At 37.5% G+C, this 26,713-nt stretch overlaps 1 protein-coding gene across 1 annotated transcript in view; it reads right to left on the minus strand.

Moving 5' to 3' along the window:
* Positions 1-26,713, minus strand: part of SRBD1 (S1 RNA binding domain 1) — a 122,516-nt gene that overhangs the window by 8,468 nt on the left and 87,335 nt on the right. The window contains exons 19-21 of the mRNA XM_034061225.1: positions 10,711-10,817; positions 9,037-9,213; positions 6,507-6,659 (exon numbers count right to left, since the gene is read on the minus strand). Coding sequence (XP_033917116.1) covers positions 6,507-6,659; positions 9,037-9,213; positions 10,711-10,817 — 437 coding nt within the window. The remainder of the gene's footprint in view (positions 1-6,506; positions 6,660-9,036; positions 9,214-10,710; positions 10,818-26,713) is intronic.

The following is a 26,713-nucleotide window of genomic DNA, read 5'->3' on the forward strand; positions in this document are numbered from 1 at the left end:
GAGAGTTAAAGTTTCAAATCCATTTAAAACAACTTACGTGTTAGAGATAAGCTTTATGTGTTTTAGAGAAGGAAATTTAACCAGAATTTTTCCTCGAATGCACAAATTATTAACATTACAATTACCTGACTGCATACAGAAGACCAGAAAGCATTCAGATAGTTCATGACATTTTGAATGTATAAATCTAAGAAACAATGAGTTTCTAACTGAGAAAAGAAACTCAGGCACAGTGCAGCACAGCCTCTTTGATACCCTGCCATTGGGCACGCTGTTGCTAGCTGGTTTCATGACTACCGATATATCACGTAACTGCAGCGTAACCTGAGATTCAAAATAGGGAAACATGTTGAGTTACCCACAGAGAATTAGTACTCTAAGTATTACAGTTAAAGGAGATATTTCCATTTAAAAAGTTATTAATTGTTTTTAATGCAACAAGTAAGAATTTAAGTAAGTTTCAAAAATTTCAACAGATGAAAAAATGCTGCTTGATTTCTGGGTCTACTATTTACAGTGTAACTGGAGGAAAATTCTTTGTTATTTCCAAGTTCTTCTAATAATTCTTATTAATAGGATGTTTTAAATCACATAAAAGTTTTAAAACGTCTTCATTGGATGGCAAAAGCCTTTTCTGCTCTTCCATTTACAGACAAGATCCCTTTCAAAAAGACATCCTCTAAACATGCAGCTACTAAGTTAATAGTCAGACCTGTGAATGAACTGGCCTTTTAAAGGGATGAAGATAAACCACTATTTATTAGGTTTAGTTGCCCCACTTTTGCAAGCGTTCTACTTAATTAGGGTAGCTGTTTCCTATTGGAAATAGTCATAAAGGTTTATTAATTTACAGAGCTTAACTTTTTTAGGCTTAAGACTTTACAAAGTATTATTTTGCACATTTTAAAATGTCTTCAATAGACACAGGTGTGTACATACAAATACAGCCTTATTAAACTGGAGAAAAGCTGTTTCTGATGACTTGGTAGTGAATTTAAGGACTGACATCCTACCACAGTAAAAACTTCTATCCTCTGTAAAACATTGACATGTAGACTGCATTGTTAAATACAATACAATTTGTTTTCCTTGGTCAAACACCGTATCAAATAACTGCTCCCTCCCTGATTTCTATTCCCCTGAAGCATTGCCTCAGTTGGTCAGTTACAACTAGGGGACCTGGATAGAAGCAAGCCAGACCAGCAGTGAACTGGAAATGCCATCAAAGGACCAATGTGCTGTTGCATAAAGGGCAGGAGAGGAAGACTGCTTTCTTTTGGTGGTTTCTCCCTAATCAACGGTTTTCCTTCTGCATTTTCTTACAGTACTTGTCTTCCAAGCTAGCAAGTGCAGCTTTTCAGCATAGCAACTGAGATATTATGGATCAGCTGCTACATCCAACACAGAAAGAGTAGCAGAAACACCAGAACCATCTATCGATGGATCGAACCATCTACAACAGAGTATAAAATGTCATAAACACGAATGCTTTGCTGAAAGAGCAAACCCAAATGTTCTACTTTGGTGAGGAATAAGAACAAGAATGAGTGCTTTGCTGCATCCTCTTGGGATTCTTACGTCCTTTGGGGATTATTAAACAGCATTATCAATACACAGGGAAGGGTGAGACATGAACCTTCACTGCAAGTCATTCTACTCAATATGTAAAACTCTTCTCTTAAAGCATAGCCAACTGCATCCAGCAGTGCTGTCCATCCTCCAGGCAAGGTCCCAAACCTGGGTAATTAGCCAAGGGAGATCCTCACCTGCATCATGCTAAATCAGGACTTCAGCTGGGAAAATATTTCTAAGTCGGGCTGAAACACAACCTGTCTGCCAGATGCTGCAATCTGTGAGCAGCAAAAACACATTCTGAGCGCCAGGCTTCAGCAAAGAACATTTTTATGAGATTGAAATAAAAATGAGTAAATGTTAAGATTCAGTCAAACGAAACCAACTGCCCCCAGCAGACTGATACAACACAGAAAAAACATTGTGTTTTCTTCCCAGGATTTCAGTTTATAATCATAACCTGGTTGTAACTTCTTGGGACTTCCTAAATGTTTCCTTGGGTTTTCTACCAGTTATTTTACAATACGTACAAAGAAACTGGATATGCTCTACATATTGTATTGACTGTATGTAGAAGATTCTGTCACTATAAACTGGTTGGCACATACAGACTTTTCAGAAACTTAAAACACAGCTCTGCTTTGCAGGAAAATACACTGTCTACAAAGTCTGTATTTATTTATTTAACCTATAGGAAATTCCGATTCATAATATTTAGAGATGTCCGTAAGTTTCATCACTGCACATGACAAAGCCAAGCTTTGACAGTGTGGAAACCATTAACAATAAATATGTTGGTCATCTGTAAATTGTGTTAAACCACCAGTGGGATGTTTCCCAGCTCTTTCACAGAAATTATACAGATTTTAAGTTAAGATGTTCAAATAGCATAAATCAATCATACCAGCACCATTTGTGCCAGTGTAGTAAAGATTACATCAGTGTTTCCATCATAAACCCCCTATTTTTTAGGGGTTTCTAATTCAGCCATAAAAAGTTGCTCCAGCCTAAAGCTTGGCAACCAAAGTCACCACTTGGGAGCAATCCCTTTAACCATTTCTTTTTTCTTGGTGGGGGGATAAGGGGGTTGGCATTCCAAGGTACAAAATAGTTCACAAAATTGGTGGTTTCAAATTTTGGTGAATTTCTATCCCTCAGAAACATTTTAAAACCTGATAATTTTGCATGTTATAAATCTGTAACGTGGACTTGGGTAATTTGGATTGAAGCAGTGGATTAAAATCACCACCTTATTTTGTTTGAAAATAAATGTGATTTCCCATGAAAACTTTTAATCTAATAAAATGGTCACAAACTGTTTTCTCATGGCAAGGTGTGGTAGGCATTGCATGAGGACACCCTTATGACTCATTTACACAGCAGCTATTCTATTCATATTAATTTCTGCAGGAAGAGGTAGGTAACAGTGCATTTTGATGCCTTAAACAAAATCTACCCATCTTCTTCAAGACAACAATTCTGCCTTTTGGTAGCACAGATTCACCTGTGAGCTTGACATTGCCTCTGACAAAGCTCTGTGCAAGCACAGAAAAAAGAAGAAATTAATACTTTGAAAGCAGCAAAGCACCAGAACCCTTTTAAAGTGTATTTTGTTTAAAACTTTATGTATTAAATGTTCATTCTAACCCACTTCTAAGAGACTCAATTTTCCTCATGTACATTGATTGAAACTGTAAGAATTATCAGTTAGGTTTTAAACCTAGTTTAGTTCTAACACCCTAAGATGTCCTTCAGATATTGGCTATTCCAGCAAGACACCTCAAATCAGGAACATTAACATGATTGTTAATATTTAATTCAGAAGCTTCAGGCTCTCAGAAGCTTTCTCGTGAACACAGCAGAAGGCAGTTACAAGCCCAGCCCATTGCACTGCCTATCAAAGCAAGCAAATATCATCAACAGCCCTGATAAGCTTTGGAGTGAATCCACCATGCAGTCGGAATTCCTAGAGGAATTTTTTCTTAATTCATATGTAGGCAGCAAATTGGTTTGGAAAATCATTTCCATAAGTTCTGAGAAGCTCAACAGCTCACACGATCTTTCTGAAAAGTCATTTTAAAGATATAATTGTTGCTAAATTATAGCATTAGTTGCTTGAGGGGAGGATGTCTGGTTTATATTTAGCCTTTATGTCATGAGTGTCAATTTTTAATACTATGCTTTTTGGCTTTCATCAATTTGCTGCAGAGCTGTATTTTCTTTTCTGCAAACAGCTATTTGCAATGAAAAAAAACATTAGAGGTATTTGCCCCCTTCCCCACACCATTCTGTGATACCAAGCTACTGCATATGAATACAATCTATACCATAAAAGTTATCACCTTTATATTTAATGAGCTTTCAAAGAAACTATATTTTGATTGTAAAAAGAAGAAAAATACTGTTGAACATAGAGCACATTTATAGAAAGCACTTTATGACTTCCCCCCCCCCCATCAAACTATGTGTACAGATACTCATCAACATAAGAAGTAAGACAAGAGAGAAAAAGCCCAAAGAAAACAGTAAAGACTGATTCAGTTACAGAGACAGACGCTATGCTTAGTAGTTCTGGTGTTGCATTAGCCGGTATTGTTATTGTGTTTTTATATTTGTTATAATATCAACTGATCTTCGGTGTACAGCACAATACCTACAACATGAACATGGATCTATATACTTCAGTTGAAAACTCAGTCTAGAAGGTAAAAAAACAGAGAATAGACAATGGCACAGCTGGAAGCTTACTTAAAAGTGGTTGCATCAGTCAAAGAGACATGACATGATAGGTAGCAGCAGTCTGTAGCCACATCATACTTCTGCAATGGCTTTGCAGCTCTCAAAGTCTGAATTTGACCATGAGCACAGCTTAAGAATCAGCAAGGTACCTTCCAAGCAGTGTTGGCAGTGCAATAGGTTGCAGCCTCCTCTCTGAATCATGCGTAAGCCCATGACTAAAACCACTGTTTTCTGGTTGAGATGTAAAACTTGTACTCATTAATTTTTTTTTTATTTGTATTAGTGTTAATTCTGGGTTCCTAGACAAATTCCAAATCACAGTTACATCATTTATGATACCTACTCTAGAAGCAAACTCACAACTTATTATTTCTGACCAGTGCTTGCAATGGTGTTGTATGCAGGTAAATTTCCAGCAGTATTCCACCATGAACTGGCTATGCTTCCCTGCTCCCTGAAGCAATCTTTTCACATCAGCCTTTAGGCAAAGCTAGTAACGTTTTTACTGATCATTTTATTAGTATGCTGAGGCTGAAAAGCTAAACAAACTATTAACCAAATCCCGACTACTCAGTGTTTAAATTGCATAAAATATTACAAATGAACATCAATTTTGAGTAACACTCTATTTATTTTTACATTGACTCACTCTGAATAACCTGCAGGGGTGACCAAGCTTCCCTACTCTATAAGCTACCTACCAAATGTAAGATCATTAAGATCAGGGCCTTGCCCAATTTTTTCCTACAGTTATGCATAGGGCAGATAACTAATAAATACTGATGCACATGAAAAAATAAAAGGGAACTGGTCATAGAAAAGGAGAAACCAGTGACCTACACACCGCGCAAAGAGCAGGCGCTCTAACAAGCAGTTGCACAGAGCACACAGTGTAGGGAAGGTGTCCTAAAAATGCAAGGTCCTGTAAGAGTTTTTAGATAAGAAACTCAAGCTTCATGAATGCAGAAATTCAGCATATATCTCTGAGGTTTAAAGATGGTTTTGTTTATAAAACAGGAAGTATATTCTCAACAGAGATCATAAGAATCCTACAGCATCTTGCTACTGCTGAAATTAGCTCCAGCTCATTTTAAGAAAACCTTTTCATTGCAAGTCAGCCCCAGAAATAAGTATGTGCTGGTTTATTGTAGGAGATAGTATTTTAGAGATAATATTGTAGGAGATAGTATTGTAGGAGATAGTATAGAGGACAAGCAGAGTTAAATTTCAACCAGGGCTGATGGTAATAAAGATCATAGCTTCTACTACCATTTACCAGCTGCAGTATGCCCTAACCAGAAGCACAAATGGATTCCCAATTGCTTTTTTCTAACCTACACAAAACCCATTCTCTTCTTTTAGCTAAAGGTCACTTAGCAAAACTACCATGGTGTTCATGTGTTTGGGATCTTAACATACACACCTTAATTAGATCTCACAATATCAGAATTTAACTTTAAAGGCTCATAATAATGACACATCCTCACATACGCCCATGCACTTTTGTGCACACACACACATACATACAAATTCTGGTGGCCAAAATTCATCAAGTATGAAGTTTGATTGGCACATGCTGAATAATGGAAAAGCAGTTCTTAATGATGCAGAGGTATTAAAATACTGATGACTGAAAATTTGCATTGTATTTAAATTAGATTACTTTAAAGAGCAAACAAAATTGTTTTACTTACGGCCTTTCACATAATATATGGGGACAAGATAGAGGAAAAAACTCTCGATTTTCTAGGCATTTTTAGAACAAATGATTTGTCTCCACATTTTGTGAACTGAAAATTCAACTCAAAGCCATCTCCAATAAGTTGGCAAACAAAGGAGTTGAGAAAAGTGGCCTCAAAGAGGTGCAAAGTGGTGATGTAAAGAAGGTGGGATCACAGAAAAAAGTCTAACAAAGGTTTGAAAATTCACTGATTTCCTCACTAGAAAACAATGTGAAAGCAAAAAACCACCAAAGAGTAAAAATCTGCATGCACATAGTAGGCAAAACACATCAACGGAAACCCTTTACTTGTAAACAACTTCTGAAACACAGCTTTTTATTGAAGAACGGAGAGAACACATCAAGTTAATGTGTTCTGTCTTAAAAGGCAGAGCAGGCTATTGTCAATAAAAAGAAGTACTTTCATTTTAAAAACTGACAGCATCAGTGGTTCAAAGAGCTTCTGACTGCTTACCTCATTGCAATGTTGTAAGACTCTGGATGTATACAAGTTTGGTCCAAAGGATTGGGCTGTTGCGAGGCATATGGCACTGGTTTGCCCTTCTTTTTACCCTGTGCACCTGCTTTAGTCATAAAGGCATGACTTTCAGGTTCTTTTTTATTATTACTGTCAGAAAGCAAAAACAGACATGTCATTCTTAACAAACAAAATAATCTTCCTTCTTTAAAATAAGTACAATCCCCCTAAATGGTAATTGTGGGTGAATCTTAATTATGGAATTAAAATTTAACATATACATGTATGCATAAATTAACTTACAACAGAAACAAACATTGGGAAGGGATTCTGTGCTTCATCAACATTTCTTCATGATGAGAAGATTATAAATGAAACAACATACAACTGCCTGTAAAATGGGGACAACTGCATTTGCCTACCTGATAAGGACCTTGTGAGGATATTTTCATACTTGACTATTAATTACTAGAATCATAGGGTGGTTTGAGTTGGAAGGGACCTTGAAGCTCATCCAGCTCCAACCCCCTGCTATGGGCAGGGACACCTTCCACTAAACAAGGTTGCTTCAAGCCCCATGCAGCCTGGACTTGAACACTGCCAGGAACAGGGCTAGAGGTCAGATCTGCTGCTATTTCACAATTTAGAAACAATTTTTGCAGACATATCTCAATGGAGCTTTCCTTTAAACTTATTAAATACATGACTGGCTCCTAATCAGTTAGCATTTGGATTGGCCTTTTTTTTGGATGATTTTTAATTGGCTGGATAATGAAAAGGCTCCAAATTCTCAGTGAGATCCCTGGCCAAGTTGCCTACATTGGTAGGAGCACTTCACAGAAGACAGGAGAGAAAGAGATCTCTCTTTGTGTGTGTAGCATATTTACAATCGGCACACTTCTTCCCTTAATGTTTCCCTTAAGCAAAAAAATGCTCTGGATACAGTAAAGCCATCAAATGATTCCCACTGGCAAAGGCTCCTTTGTTGACTGTTTGTTTCCTAAATCACAAGTAGTTCCTGCTTTTGCAGGACAAAACAGAATGCCCTGATGGACCTGGAACTAGCACTTGCACTTTGGGTTTTACCTATGCATTGACTGTCAGCATTTTCCATATCAATTATAAAAATAACCACTATTTGTTAACTTCCAAGTATAAAGCACAAAATCTAATTCACACAGCACTCTATAGCCATCCACATGAGAGAGGACCAGAATGAAACCTTCTCGAAGTCCATTTAAAACATGTTTGGTTTTGGCCACCTGGGCCCAAAAGAAATGTTGTGGTGGCAATGGTGTTAGAGCTTTATTTTGGCCTAAACTCCACAGTTGTAACCGATTTCTCAGGTTATAGAGTGTTCTCATGTTTTATGGAATCTGACTAACATCAGAAGCATGCTTCAGCAAGGGGAAAAAGTTGTTCTTAAACATTTCAACAGTGAACTTTATTTGATGGATAAAAGACATCAGCCTTTTTTCCCCTGCATTCTATTGCAGCGTTTGCTAGAACAGATCTATACAACACAACACCTATCGATCATCTACAGCATTGAGAGCAATTTCCTTGGTCTTCTGGTGCTTACAGCATGCACCATTTGGCCTGCAGCATGTTCCTCCCTGCCAGATGGGCAACCAATCTGGATACCTTCCATCCGGGCAGTAAGCCAGTCCTAATGTGCCTACCTCCTGCCTGGAAGTTACGTGTGTGCTGTTTGGCCAGCAGCAACTGGGAATACAGTATTGCTTCTGAGCCTTGGGTTGGCGAAGAAATAGCATGTGCTGCCCAGGAAAATAGTCTTTGAGAAGAGTCAGTGGCAAAAGGGTGGGGATGGTGCTGCCGCTGTGGCCTTTCTTAGTTCTTTATGTTGGAAGGAAAAATGGAAAAGGCAGAAGAGACACTGCACCAGAAGGGGCACTTTCAGCTGTGGAAAGGAAGGATTTCAGGTCAGCACGAACACAATGAATGGTTGCAAGGGGGAAAGGCTTTATACAGAAACAGGGAATAGGATGATGCACTGTTGACACATGGGAAAGGCCTCATATTAGAGACAGAAGGCAGCTGCATCACGCTCGCTAAGCACAGGAGTACAACACAGCGTTTGATCCAGGCAGCTTTTTAACTTTCCAGGTAACAGAACTAAAGCTATCCAAAAATCCACCCTAGTCGTGTGCTCAGCACATTAAAAAGGAATTTATAAATCTCTGAATTATGCTTGAAATACAAGCCTAAAGCTTTCATATCTCAGACCATGACACTATCTCATAGCAAAGTTCTTCTACCAATTCAGTGGCAAAATCTGCAATTAAATTTACATACTTATTGAAACCCTGACTTAGAGGACTTGGCTAATAAGCCATGATTATTCAGAGGAAGAAGTTTGACTTCAAGAAGTTTATTTGTTAAGATGCTGTCTTTCGGAGTGCAAAGGCCTAGGAATCCTCAAGTCTTGAGCCTGAACACAAAACAGAAAAGGGTCAAAGTCTTCTCATACTATTTTGGATAATTTAGTCAAGACAGCTAGCATTACCTGCAGAAGGTCTTTATATATTCTTGATTGAATCTGATGAATCCAGCGCACTGTTGGAATGACTTGGGACCCAGACCTTTAACTTCCTTGAGCTGTTCTCGGTTTATAAATGGTCCATTCTTCTCTCGCCATTCAATTATATTTTTAGCTCTGTTAGCATTCAGTCCTGCAATGTGCCTAAGAGACAAGTTTATAGAATGCATTTATTGCCATTGACCTGACATTAATACAAGTGGTGTATTAATACAAGGATACACATTACTATAGAAAATCTGGCTTACAAAACTTGAAAACAGCAAAGAATTATTTGCAAACAGACACTCAGGACAAAGGCATCGTCTGAAAAAGGATCTTTTCTCTTAGTCCTACGGAAGGAATCCACTCAAGTCAACAAAACTTGGTATGGCAATACACTTCTGCACATACCTAACTAGTAAGCCAGGGATGTGTACTTTATGATCTGTTGGCTATTTCTGCAATGCCAGTTCAATTTGCCATGTCTTATGGCCCCCAGCTGCCTGCTCCAGGAAACAAGGAAGGATTCAGGACACCTACATTGTTCCTGTGTGAACAGCCCCCTCCCACCTATTCTCTTACAATGGTACTGCAAGACCACATGAATGGCTGGTGTCTGCTATAAAGAAGAGTAGCTGGAAGCAGCTCACCTTCCTCACACAATTTAACAGATCCACAAAGCTTGTTCCTTTTCTCTCCGGTGCTCTTGAGGTAAAAGAGCAGCTGGGAACAAGCTGCATGAGTTGTTCTGAGGGCAAATAGATCTGGCAAAAATGTTATCTCTGAAGTACAACTGCAGTTAGCCAAGTTCCTTCAGGAAGCAGTGGATTTGCTGCACATTTTCTGTATGTACACGAGTACAACTTTCTGTGTGTGGAGCATGTTAACCATAGAATGAGGGGAAAAAGCTGTGGTGGGCAATTACTCCTGGCACTAAAGAAGGAAATGTCACCCGTGTGGCTCTAGATATCAGACACCACTGCTTTAAGTCTTAACCTTGATACCTAACATAGTTGTCACCAAGAGTATGGATATTCTTTTTCTTCCTCCCCTACTACAGAGGATGACAGTGGCATTTTCACTCTTCTTAGAGGCTATTTAGCTAAAGATTTCTGAATTCTGCACACTTGAGAGAGAACAAGCTTCCAATTTTTAACCAAAAGAAATAAAATCCTGAGCGTTCTCCAAGCAAATATGGCATATGATTAAAAAAGAAATAACAGTAAAAAGGGATACATTTTTCAGCAGTTTCCCCTTAAATCTTTCCTTTTCTCCTTTCCTCGCCCAACTTTTACAACCTGTTCCACTTCACAGTACCTATAAAAATACCTTCTAAGAGCCATTTGAAAAGTCCTTTCTCAGTGAAAAAAATACAAATTAATTACATTAAGTTCTTCTAAAATTGTAATGTTGGCTCAACATTTTTAAATCTCTGTTTTTCTCTGAAGAACAGTTTTACCCCAGAGAATCACACATACCCTTAAAAACTGGCTCTTAACAATCCAGTGAAATACTGTCTCAATGTGTCATTTTCATGTAATTGGAAGTTTAACACAAGAGCCATTTGCTCCAGCTGAGCTTGAGTCAGATGGCAGACTAAACAGAGACTCTGTGATCCAGAGCCATGTAATTACTGGAATAGGAAAGTGTTTCACTCACCTTAATAGTATTTCTGAGCAGATGTTAATATCAACTCCTACAAAGCTGACACACTCTTCAACCACACTGTCCAGAGTTGCTTTGAGCAAAGTCTGTGATACATCATGCTGAGAAACAAAAATGGAGATATCGGGTTACTCAAATATCTAAGAGTACATCAATAAGAACTGCAAAAAATACTAACATTAATAGAATAGTTGCTGGAACTTATCAATTTCTTATGTGAGGGTACCAGTTAAACACAAACTGTAGAACCCGTTTTTAAAAGGTCCTGAGTATCTCACTGAGACATTTCTGTCATGATACAAATCCTTACAATGAGGTACTTCACATTTCTGTGGGTTTTTTTGGTTAATAACTATTTCCCTGTGTGGTGTAAAAACAAAACTGTATTAAACACACAATGATTACTCAAAAAGAGTAATGCTTCTATTCATGCACTATGCCCTGTCTTTAACACGACATTTATTTATCTATGAGCTAAAAACCAAAACAGCATTTTAGAAATAAGGTATTTACAGAAAAGATCACAAATGTTGTACTTTCGCACCTGCACACAAATGTTTGCAGAACTGTCCTATTTATGAGCATCACACTACAGTAGTTATTTACTAGAAGAACAAGCGAGGCATTGTACGAGGGTGGGCAATACATAAGGTACCTATCAGCCCTGCAGCAACAAAATGTTTCAGATTGTGAACAGACATTTCTAGGAAGATTGGCAGGTCCTTGACTGAAGCACCATTAATGGAAATTCTTCCATTTTCTCCTTTATTGTTCATAGTGTTTCCCCTTTTTTCCCCCCACTAAAAGAAAATCAGTCACACTTGTTAGAGATAAAAGTTCTGAAGCTCTAAGATTTCTTTCTCTCCACAAGGTAGGCATACTTCAGTCTATAACTGCTAGCTCCCCATACAAGCCCAACAGTGCTTAGAAGTCTGACCTGGAGGGAGAAGCCTCTCTAAACGCAGGAACTAATTCAATCACTATGTTGGCTTAGCTTCAGGGCTCTTATACATCGCTCATGTAAATCTGGGTTGATCTGTTGTGGTTTTGTGATGCATCCATTTAGGACATCAAGCTGGATTCAAGCCAAGACACCAAACACTACATCCATTACTTTGTTTTACCTTCTAAGCCATTCAGATCTTTTGAAGATTTCACAGTTAAATTTAACATGCCAACAGTATCAATCCCAGTCTACTAATATTGATAAGTCATCAAGCAGTGTTTAACAACTTAAACAATCATAAAGCTTATGGCAATGTATTTCAGAGCCCACTCTCTTCAGATAATGGTAATGTGATGTATTTCCATGATGCTGTACTTAATAAAGTTACTTACAAACAGGAAACACAATTTTTGCCAATACTGTTCCTCCTATGTGAGGCTTGCACACAAAAAGCAATGTACATGCACAAGTACATGCATATGTACATTTGCACCTAGTCGACCTCATAGCCACCAAGTTTAACTTGTAAACTTTGCACATCAAATGCCAGTTTCTACATATTAATGTGTTGCTACCACAACACAATAGCTTCTTTTCTGAATAAAGAGATATAAACAAAACAAAATATTCCACACCCTAAAAAGAAGTCTTATGTTTCTGTTTTTCTGACTTACTGAAGATGCAGCTTCTTGTAGCAAGGATGTTCTATATATGGCAGTGTTCAAGACCAGGCTGAATGAAGCCTTGGGTGATACGGTTTAGTGTGAAGTGTCCCTGCCCATGGCAGGGGGGTTGGAACTAGATGATCTTAAGGTCCTTTCCAACCCTAACTATTCTATGATTCTATGATTCCCTCTTTCTCCTGCCATCAACTGAGTTATGTACTAGAGCGAGAAGTTTCCAGCTCACATGCACTCTCATGCAAGGATGAATTTACATAACATAGTAGAACAACCAGAATAAAGCTATTCAGAAAGAACACACATTTTCTCTTCTTTGCCAAGTACAGCTGGCAAATACTGGGCTAGATTTTCCATGACGAACCACAAATTCAAAATATATTAAAATACTATTTTAACTTTTTTTTCATTAAAAAAATTCAAAGGCCTCAATTTTCTTCTGCTTTCAGTAAAGGCTATGACTCCAAGGTACTTTGAAGTTCATTATAATATAATTTCACAAGTTATATTAGCAAGTTCCATTAACTGTAGTAGTTACTGGTATGGAGACAGGTTGAGAAAGTTGGGGCTGTTCAGCCTGGAGAAGGATGCGTGAAGACCTCATAGCAGCCTTCCAGTATCTGAAGGGGGCCTACAGATTCTGAAGGGGGCCTACAGGCCTGGGGAGGGACTATTCATTAGGGACTGTAGTGATAGGACAAGGGGTAATGGGTTAAAACTTAAACAGGGGAAGTTTAGATTGGATATAAGGAAGAAATTCTTTACTGTAAGGGTGGTGAAGCACTGGAATGGGTTGCCCAGGGAGGTAGTGAATGCTCCATCCCTGGCAGCGTTCAAGGTTGGACAGAGCCTTGGGTGACATGGTTTAGTGTGAGGTTAGAACTGGATGATCTTAGGGTCCTTTCCAATCCTAACTATTCTATGATTCTATGATATCTTGGTCTACAGCACCTACTTAGAATATAAAGTATAGTCTGTGGCAGAGAATCGGGTAGACTGCTGTTTCTCCAGGTTTCAGTCTCATTCCTTAACATGATGAAGGAATAACATGCAGCTATTTGATTCAAAACAGAGACATTCGTCATTGTCTCCACAATGCCTTTACAATAGGGGGGAGCAAAGAAGGTAACCCATAGATCTGGCCTCATCTTTCTAAGCAGTTGTTTGGAAGGCTTGACTCAGCAGATTTATTTCCAGTCTGCTGAAAGTGAAGCTAGGTAGCAATTCAGCCAGCTATAGTCCCCCCCATACCAAGGAAATGATATATCACAATCAAAAGCTAAGCATTCTGAAATACCTCTGCTAGTGGAAGACAGCCCATTGCTCACAGATCAACAGTTTCAAATGTGAAGTTGGCATTTATCTGAAGATTTAAGCTTGTGGGTGCAATAGTTCCTGTAAAGTTTTGTGTAAAGGAATATACCCAATTTGGAAAAACTGTAATTTATTCTTTTTTTGTGGTGCCAGTAAGACAAGAAGTTCTCAGGTCTCAAGATCTCTCCCAAAGATGATTTGCATCTTTTGACTTTATTGCTAGTTAACAGTCCACATTAAAAAAACCCCAACAGAATAAAACATGCACAAGTTGTTGTATTTTACTATGGCAACACATAGTAGTCATACCGCTCGGAGTGGGCATCACAACACGTATATGAAGATATAGACAAAATGAATGAGCAGAAGTGACAGACCAGGATGAGCAGAAAACAGCCTGGCTGAAACAATCACCCATCTACCAACCGGTACCTTACAGAATTAAGGCACATTCAGCCAGTGAGTGACATTGGAAGACTTCCCAAAAAGCAAACCTGCCTCCCAAGATGCAGCTACTGACCGTCACAGCTTCCTTTTGTCTTGATGAAGAAATTCTGACATCCCTCTTTACACTGATACAAACCAGATAAGTGTTATGAGTTTAGTTTCTAAAAGTTGTTAATTAAAAACATCATTATCCCAATACCACCGTCAAGACTTCCTATTGCTAACAGGTTACACTTCAGAAAGGTTTAAAGTACAGTCTATTTTCCAGTTTTCCAGCAATTTCACTCATCATCTCAAATATCAGAGATTAGATGGTATTTTATACTTCTGTGTACTATTTATATGCACTAAGGTGGTATCAGATTATTCAGACAATACTAGAAGCACACATACTCCATGCTATGTACTCACTACAACAGGCCTGTAAAGACAGGAATGCCTCTTAACTGTTGCATTAAGCACATCAGAAGAAAACCTGCACAAATAAAGACCACAGCAAATATTTAAGGCTCCTTCTAAAGCGTGCCTATGCAGAATTCTGTGCTGCACAGTCTCCAACAACCCCTCCACACACCAACATGGCAGATGATTGCATCAGCTGATCCCACACACCCCCTTCTAAATAAAACATTATCATATTAACACTAACAATGAAGGCATCCCTATATGTGAAGGTGTTCCTGCTAAGACTGTTAAGGTTTTATTAACAAGGATACTCAGAAATGGCTACCATTAAAATATTTACTGCTGGAAGAGTAGATCTGGAGCAGAAGACTTCATTTTGTATGATGATCTCTAACCAGTAAAAAGGATTGATACCCCTATTTAAAGAAACTAGGGCCAGCAGAACGACAGGCTTGCCACAAACTGCAGGATATCCAATGCAAATCTGAGAACTTTCCTCTACCATATCTCTGCAGAAGACAGCTGCTTTGCTTCACAGATAGCACTAGGAAGCAGTTAGACATCTGTTTGGTTTGAGTTTTTGTGAGCCAGGGAGCAAGATACATTGAATTACTTAATTGAACTGCTGCACTAAATAATTGTAGTTGACCAATAAATGAAATGAAAACATTACATTTTCCTAATATTTATATAAATTATATACCAAATATCTGAAATGGAACTTACATTCATGAACCTGGAAGAAAATTAATGGCTACTATTTTGATTTCTGGTCATGATTACCCCTCAAATTAGTCTGTGGCAAATTTGCTGAAATTGCCAGAAAAAGAATATTATATTACATATTTTAAAGCCACCATTCTGTAAAGCCACACTAAAAAAAAACAAACCCAAACCCAATATAATTATTTAATGTACTTTTATTAAACACAGCACAATATTTAACACTAAAGAACAGTATTAAAGGACCCCTGTATTATGCACATGATGGTTTTGTCTTATCACTATACCAAAATACTTCAGTTATCTTTTCTCTTTATCTGGTATGAAGTGGAGAGCAAAACTACTGTTCTGCTCAGTTTCAAGAACTACAAACACTCCACTGGAAATAATTAGCATCACTAAAAAACTCCTCTGTTCCTCGAGAGGGTGTTACTACAATTGTAATTTAAAGCAATTTTCCAGTTTCAAAAACCTGCTGATGCACACAAAATGAAGGCAGAAGTTTGAAATAGCCTCTTAGCTCAGTTATTTCTAGCATTATACCAGTACAGACACTATAAAAAGACATTTGTCATCAGCATGACAAACTTATCAAGTCAAAGAACCGTTGTTCACATGAAGCCTGGAGATTCCACTGTCAAACTGCATACACATAGATGGTGGACCAGTTCACAGATTGGTTTCGGCTGACCAAACACACCGAACACCAGATTATTAGTACTAGACTAGAACAACCCTAACAGGCAACTTTTACATGCAAGTAAATCACAACTCTAAGCTCTTTACCTTCAACAACCTAACATCCCTTTCCTCCCAAAGTACTAAAACAATACATATAGCTATAATGCATTTGGTAATGTTCTCCTGGTCCCCTATAAAATCATAATTTCAGAAAATATGGTATGATTGTATGTCTCCCAAGGAGAAATTCAAACAGCTTGAAAATCTACTTCAATACATGGTAATTCTTAAATACTTATTATCTGACATTTACAAACATCAGTAGACACTGACACAAACAGCCTGTGCATCGTTATTACTTTACAACACCCAAGAGCCAATGTAGTGCAGACATGACCTAATGATGGTGGTCACAAAGCAGTGGGGAAGGGAAGAGTTCTCAAGTCTGGGCAGCAACCTACAGGTTCTTGATCCAAGCTCGGCTTTAGGGTATTATAACAAGATCAACATTCATCCTATATAAGACCAAGCTGCACATCAATCTATTTAGGGTTTTGATCACATTAGACCTCACTTGTCCTTTAAATGCAAAAGTCAACCTTCAACGAAGTAAATGCTATATAGTTTTTTCGGTCTTTAAGTAAGTCCTGAAACACTTCTAACACCTCATAAAACATTACTTTGTTGGTACCTACCATTAACTTCTAAATCCATGAATTTTAATATTGGCATGTAAGACTAGCCAACATGCCTCTTGAAAAAAATACTTTAAAGAGTGGCAGAACTGTGCAAGCTGAATGACATTTACTGAATGAGAAATTAGGTGGGACAACACATCCTAAGCAAAGTTCAAAACTATTATTTTACACAGATTCAATCCAGGGAAAAGTGTTTTAAAATTTAAAAGAGAGAAAAACATTCTCTACCAGCGCTGTGGCCTACATACAGTCAGCTGCATTTCAAACACTTGTGAAAGCACAAAAGCAAAATGCATTCAGGGCAGGTCCTTAAGTACAGTAAGACGAATGTAGCATGCATAGTATAATGAGAAATGCTTTTTCATGTGAAAAATTAGGAAAAATAGGAAAATGCACCTTACATGTCAGGTGGAAAAGTTGGAAAGTTCAAGCAGGGGTTTTAATCTCTAGCATCCTCTGGAAAATCCCTTTCACTTAGATTCTAAGAAAACAAGCTTATCCATCTGATGTTTGATAAAAGGACCCAACTTCAAGAATTCCTTTTGAAGTCTGTTTGTGGTTTCTCCAAATGTTATATTGTGATAGCATATACTGTTATCCTATGTACTTAACTCTGGCTCATTCCTTGTTTTCAAAAATTTAAATTGTGTTTATTTTAACAGCATATTACTATTACTGAAATATCCCAAGAGGGAAAAATGGATTTATAGTTTCAAAGAAAACGATGAAACAAAAATAAAGTCTGTCAACTCTGCCATTAAAAAAAGAAAACAAAATTGCACACTTCATCATGTAAATGCTTCAAGTTACTTGCAAGTTGCTGGAATTTGTCTTATATTTACTTGTGCTTGTGTCTTAACAGAAGCAGTAACACTGCTAAGCTTCTTATACAAACTCAAGCCCATTGCTAGTATATCTGATTTCTAAAGCTAACTTCTTTGACATCAGCAAAGCCAGCATAATATCCCAAATAATATCCAAACCCACCCTTCTCTTTCCAGAGCAGGTAGCAGTTATCTCCAAGGCATTTTGCTATGCAACTAAGAGGCAGCAATCTGAACTGTGATTGTAATCAATTGCATAATTCTTTGAGATTTCAGTGGAATTATTTTCTTTGCTGGTAAGTAACAATGGTGATTGTTCAAATTGCTACAGGTGGAAAGCCTTATATCTCAATTCTAGCCCAAACCTGCATTTTCGAGCTGTTAGAGCTCTACAGATATACGGATACCCTGCAATAATACCGAAAGACAAAGCAAGGACAAACCATCAGGAGTGAAGTTTCATAGTTCCCATGTCTGTAAGGCAACAAATTCAGCTGGGAAAAGATTACACTGGTAGAGGGAGAAGGAACAGAACATTTTTAGAGGGACAAGACAAAAGTCATGAAGCCCAGGTGAGTTTGGTCATCTGTAGGAATTCTATTTAGTCTGAAGTCAGTGACCATCCACTGCCCTGTAGCAGATGGGTGAGGAACAGAGCTCCTGGGTACACAGTTCCCACTGGCTTCCCTCAGAGCAAAAGGAGCCCCCAGGAGATGTGATCTATATAAATACACATACTTGTTCCGGCTCCACTGAATACACATTGGGGTTCCTCTCACTGATCTCGAAAGAGAAATGTTGTTATTTGCAATATTAGCAATAACTACAACAAAAATGAAAATTCACCAAAGGGTATTTTCTAGGAAGGAAAGATTTATACAGCTGATACACATTCTACTGTATCCTAGATGTCTAATATAAGCAACTTCCCATGTTCAATGGCTTTCGTAAATTTAGTGTATAAACACACTTAGCAATTGCTACACAAGGTGACTCATCAGCAATGCACCAAGTATATATTTAATACAATGACATCTATTCCCTCATTAGAAAAAAATGTATATACCAAACAACGACCTTCAGCAGTGTTTTAATCCCACACCAACAGAATTAGTCATCATATAATTAAGAGGGGGGAAAAACTGATTTAATGTGACACCATCTCCTGAAATACTTGAGGAAGAAGCTTTTAAAGCAGAACAGCTCAAACTGAATATGCTTAAAGAACACTTTCAAATTCTGCTGTTCAGTTCTTTCTCTTCGTTTCATTTGGCTCTTCCTTTGCTCTCATCAGGCACTCCTCTCCCCCTTGATCCCCAACCTCTTCCAGTGCAGAGCTAAAGACAAAAATAAGCTAGGAATGACCCTGTCCTGCAGAAGACACAGCCATACTCAAATAAAGCAAGCTTATTTTCTCTGCCTACTTAAAAGCGTGCACTTCAGTTTGATTGACATATGGCAACTCAAAAAAAAAGTCACCCAGGGTAGTGTTTATTGAATGACCCATGGAAGACTGAAAGCTGACAGAAAGCCAGGAAACATATGAAAAAACAGAGGTTTGTTCAGTACCAGCATTTATGGATTCAACAGGCAGAGTACATAAGGATCTATTGTGTCATTCAAATCTTTGACAACTAAAATAAATCTCAGCAACACTCATTCTATATAACAGCAAGTTACAACTAAAGCCAAAGAATAAATAATTGGTAAAATAATCTCAAGTTTTAGTAAGTTTGTGAGCTTTTAGAATTCGGCTCTGTGCTAAGCTTAAAATTACCATTAAAACGTGTAGTTAGTACTTTTCTTATTACATATAAGCACAAACAAAATGTTTGCACATTGGAGGTTGAAAAGTTGACAGGACTGAATAATAAATTAACTGCACAAACTTGTCAGCACTAAAAGAACTAAGTTCTCAATGACAATTTTTACAAGTGAATGAGAACACCAACATTTGTTATTCTCAAAACCAAGCAGCATTTCAGAATCATCATCACTACTAAGGGTATATAATCAGTACTTGTAAAGTGATTACAATCATATAAAAGCTAAGAAATCAAAATGAACTAGTAGAATGGCACAAACAAGAATAGTGCATGTACTACCCCACAGATGAAATAGCAACTGAGTTCTCTTGCAATACACATCTTTTTAAACAAATAAGACCTCAGCAGGAAGGAGGGGGAGAAGCACAAATCAAAGAGCACTTATTTCCCCAGCATCCCCGACAGATGCTGTGATTTGTGGCCTCATGACGTAACCTTCATTTTTACTCTAGCTTTGCAAATTCCTTCAAAAGGCTTCTTTAAAACATTACAAATATACAGTGCTTAAATTATTTTTAAACATATCAAATAATACAGATTTTTATAGTGCAGCAAATGAATAAAAATTGCTTGGAACATAAAGAGTTTTCTTAGGTATTCTCTAGTGAAAGATGTGTAAATAATCATACCTTACTATTACTGACTCATAAAGTTTACAAGTTACTTACAAAGTTAAAGCTTTTAACTATTGTATATGTGAATATATTCATTGCAAATGGGTAATCTGATCACAGATTATGGCATCATTCATTTTAAAGACTGACCTCTATTTCCACTGCAAAGTTTTGGGTTTGTTTTTATTTTTCTTTTTTACAAGGGATCTAAAGCTGAACCAAAACAAATTACAGACAAGCTTGGGAAGTCATTAAAAATTCAGAAGGCAATAAAGTATGTGAAAATGTAAGATTTAATACTTTAGAAATTCCTAAAACCCCATAATTTAAAAATCAGATATTGTTATGAATTCTAATTATAAAAGCATCTAGTCCAAAAAGCAACTGTACTGCTTCAGGTTTGGTTTTGCTGAAGTTTGTAAGGTAGAGGCAATAGAATTCTCTATTTGTATAAATATTTACAACTGTAAGCTGGTATATCGTCAAATAAGAAGGGAATTAAACTCTAAACTTGCAGCACTTCTGTCCTTCTCCCAACATTTGCAGAAGTATATCCTTACTTTACATGAAGAGTGATACAGAATCAAGGTCTGCTCCACTGAAACCACTGCCTGATGTCCCACTATGTTAATTTAGGACAGAAGTTCAATAGAAGTTTTATGTGATTAAAAAAAACCAACCCCAACCTCTCAGGGCTGAGAGTTAAGAGATAAGGTACCAAATGGATAAATCAGATTATTAGATAGGCTTATTCAATGTGTCTCTGCTTTGGTAAATTATTACTTATACAACAACAACCCAGAATTATAAGTATTAAAAAAATAAGCCTTTATTCTCAGATGTTCCTTTCTGTACAGAACTTGTATTTTAAGAACACTAAAAGGCAATTGTTTTACATAATCTAGATCAGGGCATTAAGTTTCTGACTTTTCCTCACACAAGGCAGAAATTGCTCTGATTGTAAATTAGACACCTTATATCAGCTATGGCCAAGCTTCAACTTCTGGAACATACAAAGCTTTGCAAGAAAGCTCAAAGTGCAAGTCCTGTGGTGAGGTCCACAGAACATGGTTGGCCAGGCTGATGCAAGGAGCAGAGGTAATCCAAATAATGGCAAGATGAGGAAGGCAGTTATGCCTGGCACATGATTATTGCTAACTCTGGCCCAAGCAACTTCTACCCTTCCATGCAAAAGAAGGATAAATGGACAGATAATGCCATTCCCAGCCTGCAAACACATCTCAGGGGAAGATATAACTGAGGATGCAGGTCTCAGCCACACAAAGATTTGGAATGTACCACCTGAGGTTTAAAGGCAATCCTTGAATCCAAAGGCAATCCTACAAATACTTCCAAGTTCTCTCAACTTGAACTAAGACCTGTAAGTCTGATAGCCACTTCAGTATTGAGTATATGATCATACTAACCATTAAGAGAATCTAGCAGGAGATAGGAACTCCTTTGGTAACTATGGTAGATAGTTCAGTAGCCTCAGAAAACTAATTAGCTTTTCATGTGACTGTAAAAAATAAGAAAAGCTCAAGGAAGACAAAACATGAAGTTGCATTAGGGAAAAGTTTCAGAAAACCACTCTCCTTTTTTTACTCTTTAAAAACACAGGCAGTCAAGAATATGAAGACAAAAATGCAGCCTAAAAACTAATAGCACTGGTGATCGTGTGCTGCCTGGAATGCTCTTCCTTGACGATGCCAGAACAAATTCCTCTTAAAAATTCTAGCTTAGCTTACTTACAACAAAATAAAACAACAATCCCAGAGCCTTAGTAAGCCCAAATTCTAAGATTGTTTTGCTTTTTTGTTTGTTTTTAAGCATTTGATGTACAGTTAAATGTACATTTGATGCACAGGTTAAAAGATTAACATGAGCATGTTTTAATTGCAATAGTCAGACCTCCACCTTCAGGTACATTTCAGTGCCAGGCAGAAGCCTTGCTTTCTGACTTACACAGGCAAGGATATAATGCTAGCAGATCAGGGCCAGCTGGAATTCTGAAAGCGGGTTAGCAACATGTCAACACAGAAAGAGATCAGAGTTCAGAGATGATGAGGAAGCTTATCAAACCTCAGTCTGCAAGTTTTCTACCATAGCAAACCTCCCAAGTTTATACGCCACACTTGAAACATGGTTCTAACACAGGTTTAAGATTGCCATTCCACAATACAGTTTTCTGTTTCAACACAGAGAAAGAGAGGCTTTTGGCTGAATCAATTTAGTGATTCAATATTCCTTACTGAACTTATACAAATATCAATAATTCTACATGTACAGAAGCAATTAATTTGAAGTTATCTGCTTAACAGGCTTCTGTCTTCATTTCAGTTTATTTTTATTTTTCTTAGCTATTGGAACACAGAAAACCAGAAGTTTCTCAGAGTTTTTCAGTAGAAATATTATTAGGACTAGACGTCATTAGAATATGCTACTAAAGTAATACATTTATGACTTTGCCCATCACAAAAGGCATCGGATCCAGTTATAAGCAGTTGTATGATTTGTGTCTCATGGTCCTTAGCAATTAAAAATGTTGAATTGATTCTAACTCAGTCTTCTTTAAGACATGAGACCATTTAATTTGAGGGTTTATAAACAGAGTTGAAGGTTTTGAGGATGAAAAGTAAAATCCAAAGTAATTCAGGTAATTTTTTTCTTTTTTGTTTTTCTTTTTTTTCAAAGTTACTAGTACTCAAACATACCTTATTTTAACAGGGTTAGATATGTTTTGGGGAAGTATTAGGCAACCTGAAAAGACATACCAAATAGCTCCTGCGTACAAGAATACACACTGTTTTTCCAGTTACTCATTCTGCACCTAAGAGCAAACTAGTCACTGAACCTCAGTCTGTAGCTACCGCTTTTTGATACCCTAGGTCCTACTCCTAAGAGCCTAGGAACTTTGCACATTTGAATACTGCATTCTCAAGGCCTTCCATAAAACATTAGAAGTACTCTTAACTTCCAAAACTTTCAGGGGCAGAAAGTGCATAGCTGGTAGTGCAGAGACACAAAGTGGTGACTTCGTTTCGGTGTCCTGACTCAGACTATTTTGACCTGTAGGTGCCAGAACTTCTGGAAGACATTTTCTTACAGTAACACTCTGGCTATGGTAGGATATTGTGAAATTAGAATAGCAATAACCTCCCCTGCCATAGCCACACATACACAAACGCTACAGAACCTTTAAACTTCACACTACCGAGATATAAGTACCTGAAAACAGTCCCAGTTTTACAGATGACAAATCAAACTCACAAGAACTTGGTAATTTCTGTTAAATCAAAGTAGTAGTAAAAGAAAACGAAATAACCACAATTCTTCATTTCCTGTCTGCAACCTGAGCATCATTACCAGGAAGCAAGCAGTATACTTTTGCTTCTGCAATATATTATGATGCTCATGGACTGATGTTCTCTGACTGCATAGTCCAGGGTCAGCTTCCAAATGCTTTCGTATAGGTTTTGAGTTGTCCCATGCATCAATGGGAAACCATTAAAACATAGCTCTAAATACCCTTCACTTTGGAAGCTAATAACCACTTCTTATTAAGCAACTTAGTTATTGCAACTGGAGTAAAAAAAAGGGCTGTAAACAAATCCATTACATACCCTGTACTAGAAGAAGTGTTCATATGCCCAGTTCAGTGAGATAAATCAAGGGGCCCTCCTTTATAAGTTATATTCAAGTAGTAGTCGAGATTTAGATACAACCAGGCTAACCTGTTTTAAGGTCTGGACATGAAGCTGGAAAACAAAACTAATAGCACAGATGTAGTCAAATCCTAGCACTGGGAAAAACATCTTTAAAAGCTGATCCCAAGTTCTGCTGCTGCTATTTAACTGATTGCAGCATTGACTATACCACCTTACATGCATAACCAAATAGGATGAATAGCTCCAAAACTGTTTCAGTTAAGTACATTCCTAAGATACAAGATCTGTAAAACAGGTATGTAGGAAAACTAAAAATGGCCTGTACTTTAGTGTGGGGTTTTTGTCGGATTTTGTGTTTGCTTGGGTTTTTGGTGGTGGCTTTGTTGGGGGCTCCCCCTCCACTTCTTTTTTGTGTTTTTTTTCTTTTAAAGTTAGAAGGGATTTAAGAGGAGCAGATTTTTATTATTGCATGTATGCTTCTACAAGAGAACTGGAAAACAGTATCCAAAAGGTTAAAGTTATATGCATGTCTATGACATCTAAGTATGAGGTATGGAAACCTGGTTCAAAATATACTGAAATACGGAAAACTCGGAAAATGAGAAAAGAGCACTGCACACAGATTTTACATTATTTCACATCACATCATAGAAATGTCTCAAAGGAAGACAAAATGCTTCTCACCACATCAGGCACTTTGAAATTTATATTTGGAACAAACTAGAAGCTGCAAATGATACTGTTCTTCATGATGGGTTATGCACACGTATCTTCGTTAACTACTTTCAGTCTTTTCCATCATTTGATTTTAATGCCTCAGAAAAGAAATGGATACTTCCTGATCCAGATTTTTCCGGAGCGTTCTCTCTTCCCATCTGCACACACTGCACTCATTCCACCAAAACATGCATTTTTGTCAAACTGAAATTCTGCCTGCAACTGTTAGCCAGAGAAAGAGTTCTCTTGGAGATCTGCAGCATCAGGGCATTCCCAATAGCTTAATAAAGCACCACAAATTCTGCAGCCAGATTGCTATGTAAAAATGACAATATTACATAATAGCCTGAAATTTTAGCAACAGAATTCCTTTGTCACAAAGAGGAGTTGTCCTAAGGAGTTCAGTTCTAGCTTTCTGTCTTTGGATATCGGGAATGTAAATCTACACTGGCGTTTTCACACTACCGCACTTGCCTGGAATTCACTGTAATTTCTAACCGATTAAAAGGTTTCATAAAGCATTCATATCTTTAAGTCATGTATTAGTATATTTCCATTTGTCTTAGTTACGTACTTTGCATTTTATGACTGGAAGGAAAGAAAAAAAAGGCAAAAAGCCACCCAGGGAAAAGCTATTCTGAAAAGTCTCTAAATTCAGGACGCAGACACTTAAAGAGATAGAAACCTTAACACACTTCTTCCCAAAGTCCTGAAAATCTAAACCCTACAACACATGAGGATATACCATTTATCTGGGACACTGGCTTTTTCAGAAAAGATTATGGGAGAGGCACACTGGCTTACTAAATAGAGTTGGAAAATTATATGGTACCTAGTAACAGCAACAGTGGATCAGATCTCAGGATGTGATAAAACAGAGAGACAGTCTAATGATGTGTACACAGAGGGAAGGAATGCTATGAAAATAAAGACAAGGACATACTATTTTACACACACTTCAGGTCAAAATCTGTACCATTACCCTTCTTATCCACACTTATAAGTGTTTTCAGCAAATACCCGGGTTCTTTAACAGTGATATTCAGAGTAAACAATGGCCCTCACTTAAGTAAGGAAAAGGTATGGCAGAACCAGATTTACATGAGATGCCCCTAACACATTCATTCATTCATCATTAACATACATCAACATGCCTCTACTACACCGCAGACAGAAGCAGTTGCAGAGACGGAAGACAGCAAGCAACCCTGCCAACTTACATTTTGAGAAGACAAGACTGAATGCGTGTTCAGAAACGCTGCTTTAGAACAGCCTTAATTAAGATTAAAAGTACTCTTTTTATAATTAAGGAATAAATGGGACCTGTCTTGTTTGCTGAAAAGACAGACATTTAGGAGAACATAATGGAAATAACATTGCTATAACTTCCTCTCTCCAATTCATCAATATATAGTTGCATCCATCAGTCCAATTAAAATAAAATGGACAACTAGACAGCAGAAATAAAAGGTGAGGGGGGGAAAGACAACAACTCGAACAGATGGGGAGGGTTTTAACACTTAGAATGTCCAGATTATCAGCCCACCTACTCTGAAGTTTCATGATGTCTCAATTTACGCTAATATTAAGGGAGAAAGTGGCTAAAAGGATCTTCATTCACAGAAGCATTTCTATACTAGTTGAGGAGACCAAATCGAAAGTATCATAACTTAAACCAGTGAACTGGAGGGGGAAAAAACATTACAAGGCTGCTCACTTGCTCTGCCCAGAGAAACGTGGCAAAAAAGTCCAGATTCACCAAAGAATTTCCAATTCTCTCTGTAATACACATACAGCACTTATACCACTGCAAATAAGCATAATAATTGCTCTTGTAAAACGAGGGAGTTTGAAGACCCTTAATATATGCTTATCTGGTGGAAATTTATGTTTTCCTTAAAGTTTCAGTTTGCAATTCAAGATTTCTGTGCTGGTAAATCATTTCAGCGTTTCAACCCTTACCTTATTGATAAATATTCTGTCTTAACAGATTCTTCTTTACATAAAAAGGACACCATTTAAATTCCCATGGATATTATTGAAAATTTACCAGAGGGCTAATGAAGGAATACTGGAAAAATTTAGCATTAAATATGTAACTAAAAAAAAACAAACCAAAAGCAATCAAAAAAAAACCCCAGATTTTAAATGTTTAGCCTTATTGCTGGGAGAGTTGTAAGAAAAATCTGACCTCTTCTGCTCTGCATTGGAACAGTGTGAAGCAGTGGCATATTGGTTAGCGTCTCCTGCTCGCTGTATCCTCCTACCCATTTTTAAATGAAGAACACTCATTTGCAGTTAGCGACTCATTAAAATAATGTTTTCCTATAGAAAATGACAAGGAAAACGGCATTTCAAAATGATAACCGCGTTCCACTGCATCCGACAGGACAGTAGTTATTTACCTGTACCCCTTGGACTCCAAGTGAAGTTCAAGGTCCCTCTGCATTTTGC

Source organism: Melopsittacus undulatus, chromosome 3, assembly GCF_012275295.1.
Source record: "Melopsittacus undulatus isolate bMelUnd1 chromosome 3, bMelUnd1.mat.Z, whole genome shotgun sequence".
In the NCBI taxonomy this organism is placed as follows: domain Eukaryota; kingdom Metazoa; phylum Chordata; class Aves; order Psittaciformes; family Psittaculidae; genus Melopsittacus; species Melopsittacus undulatus.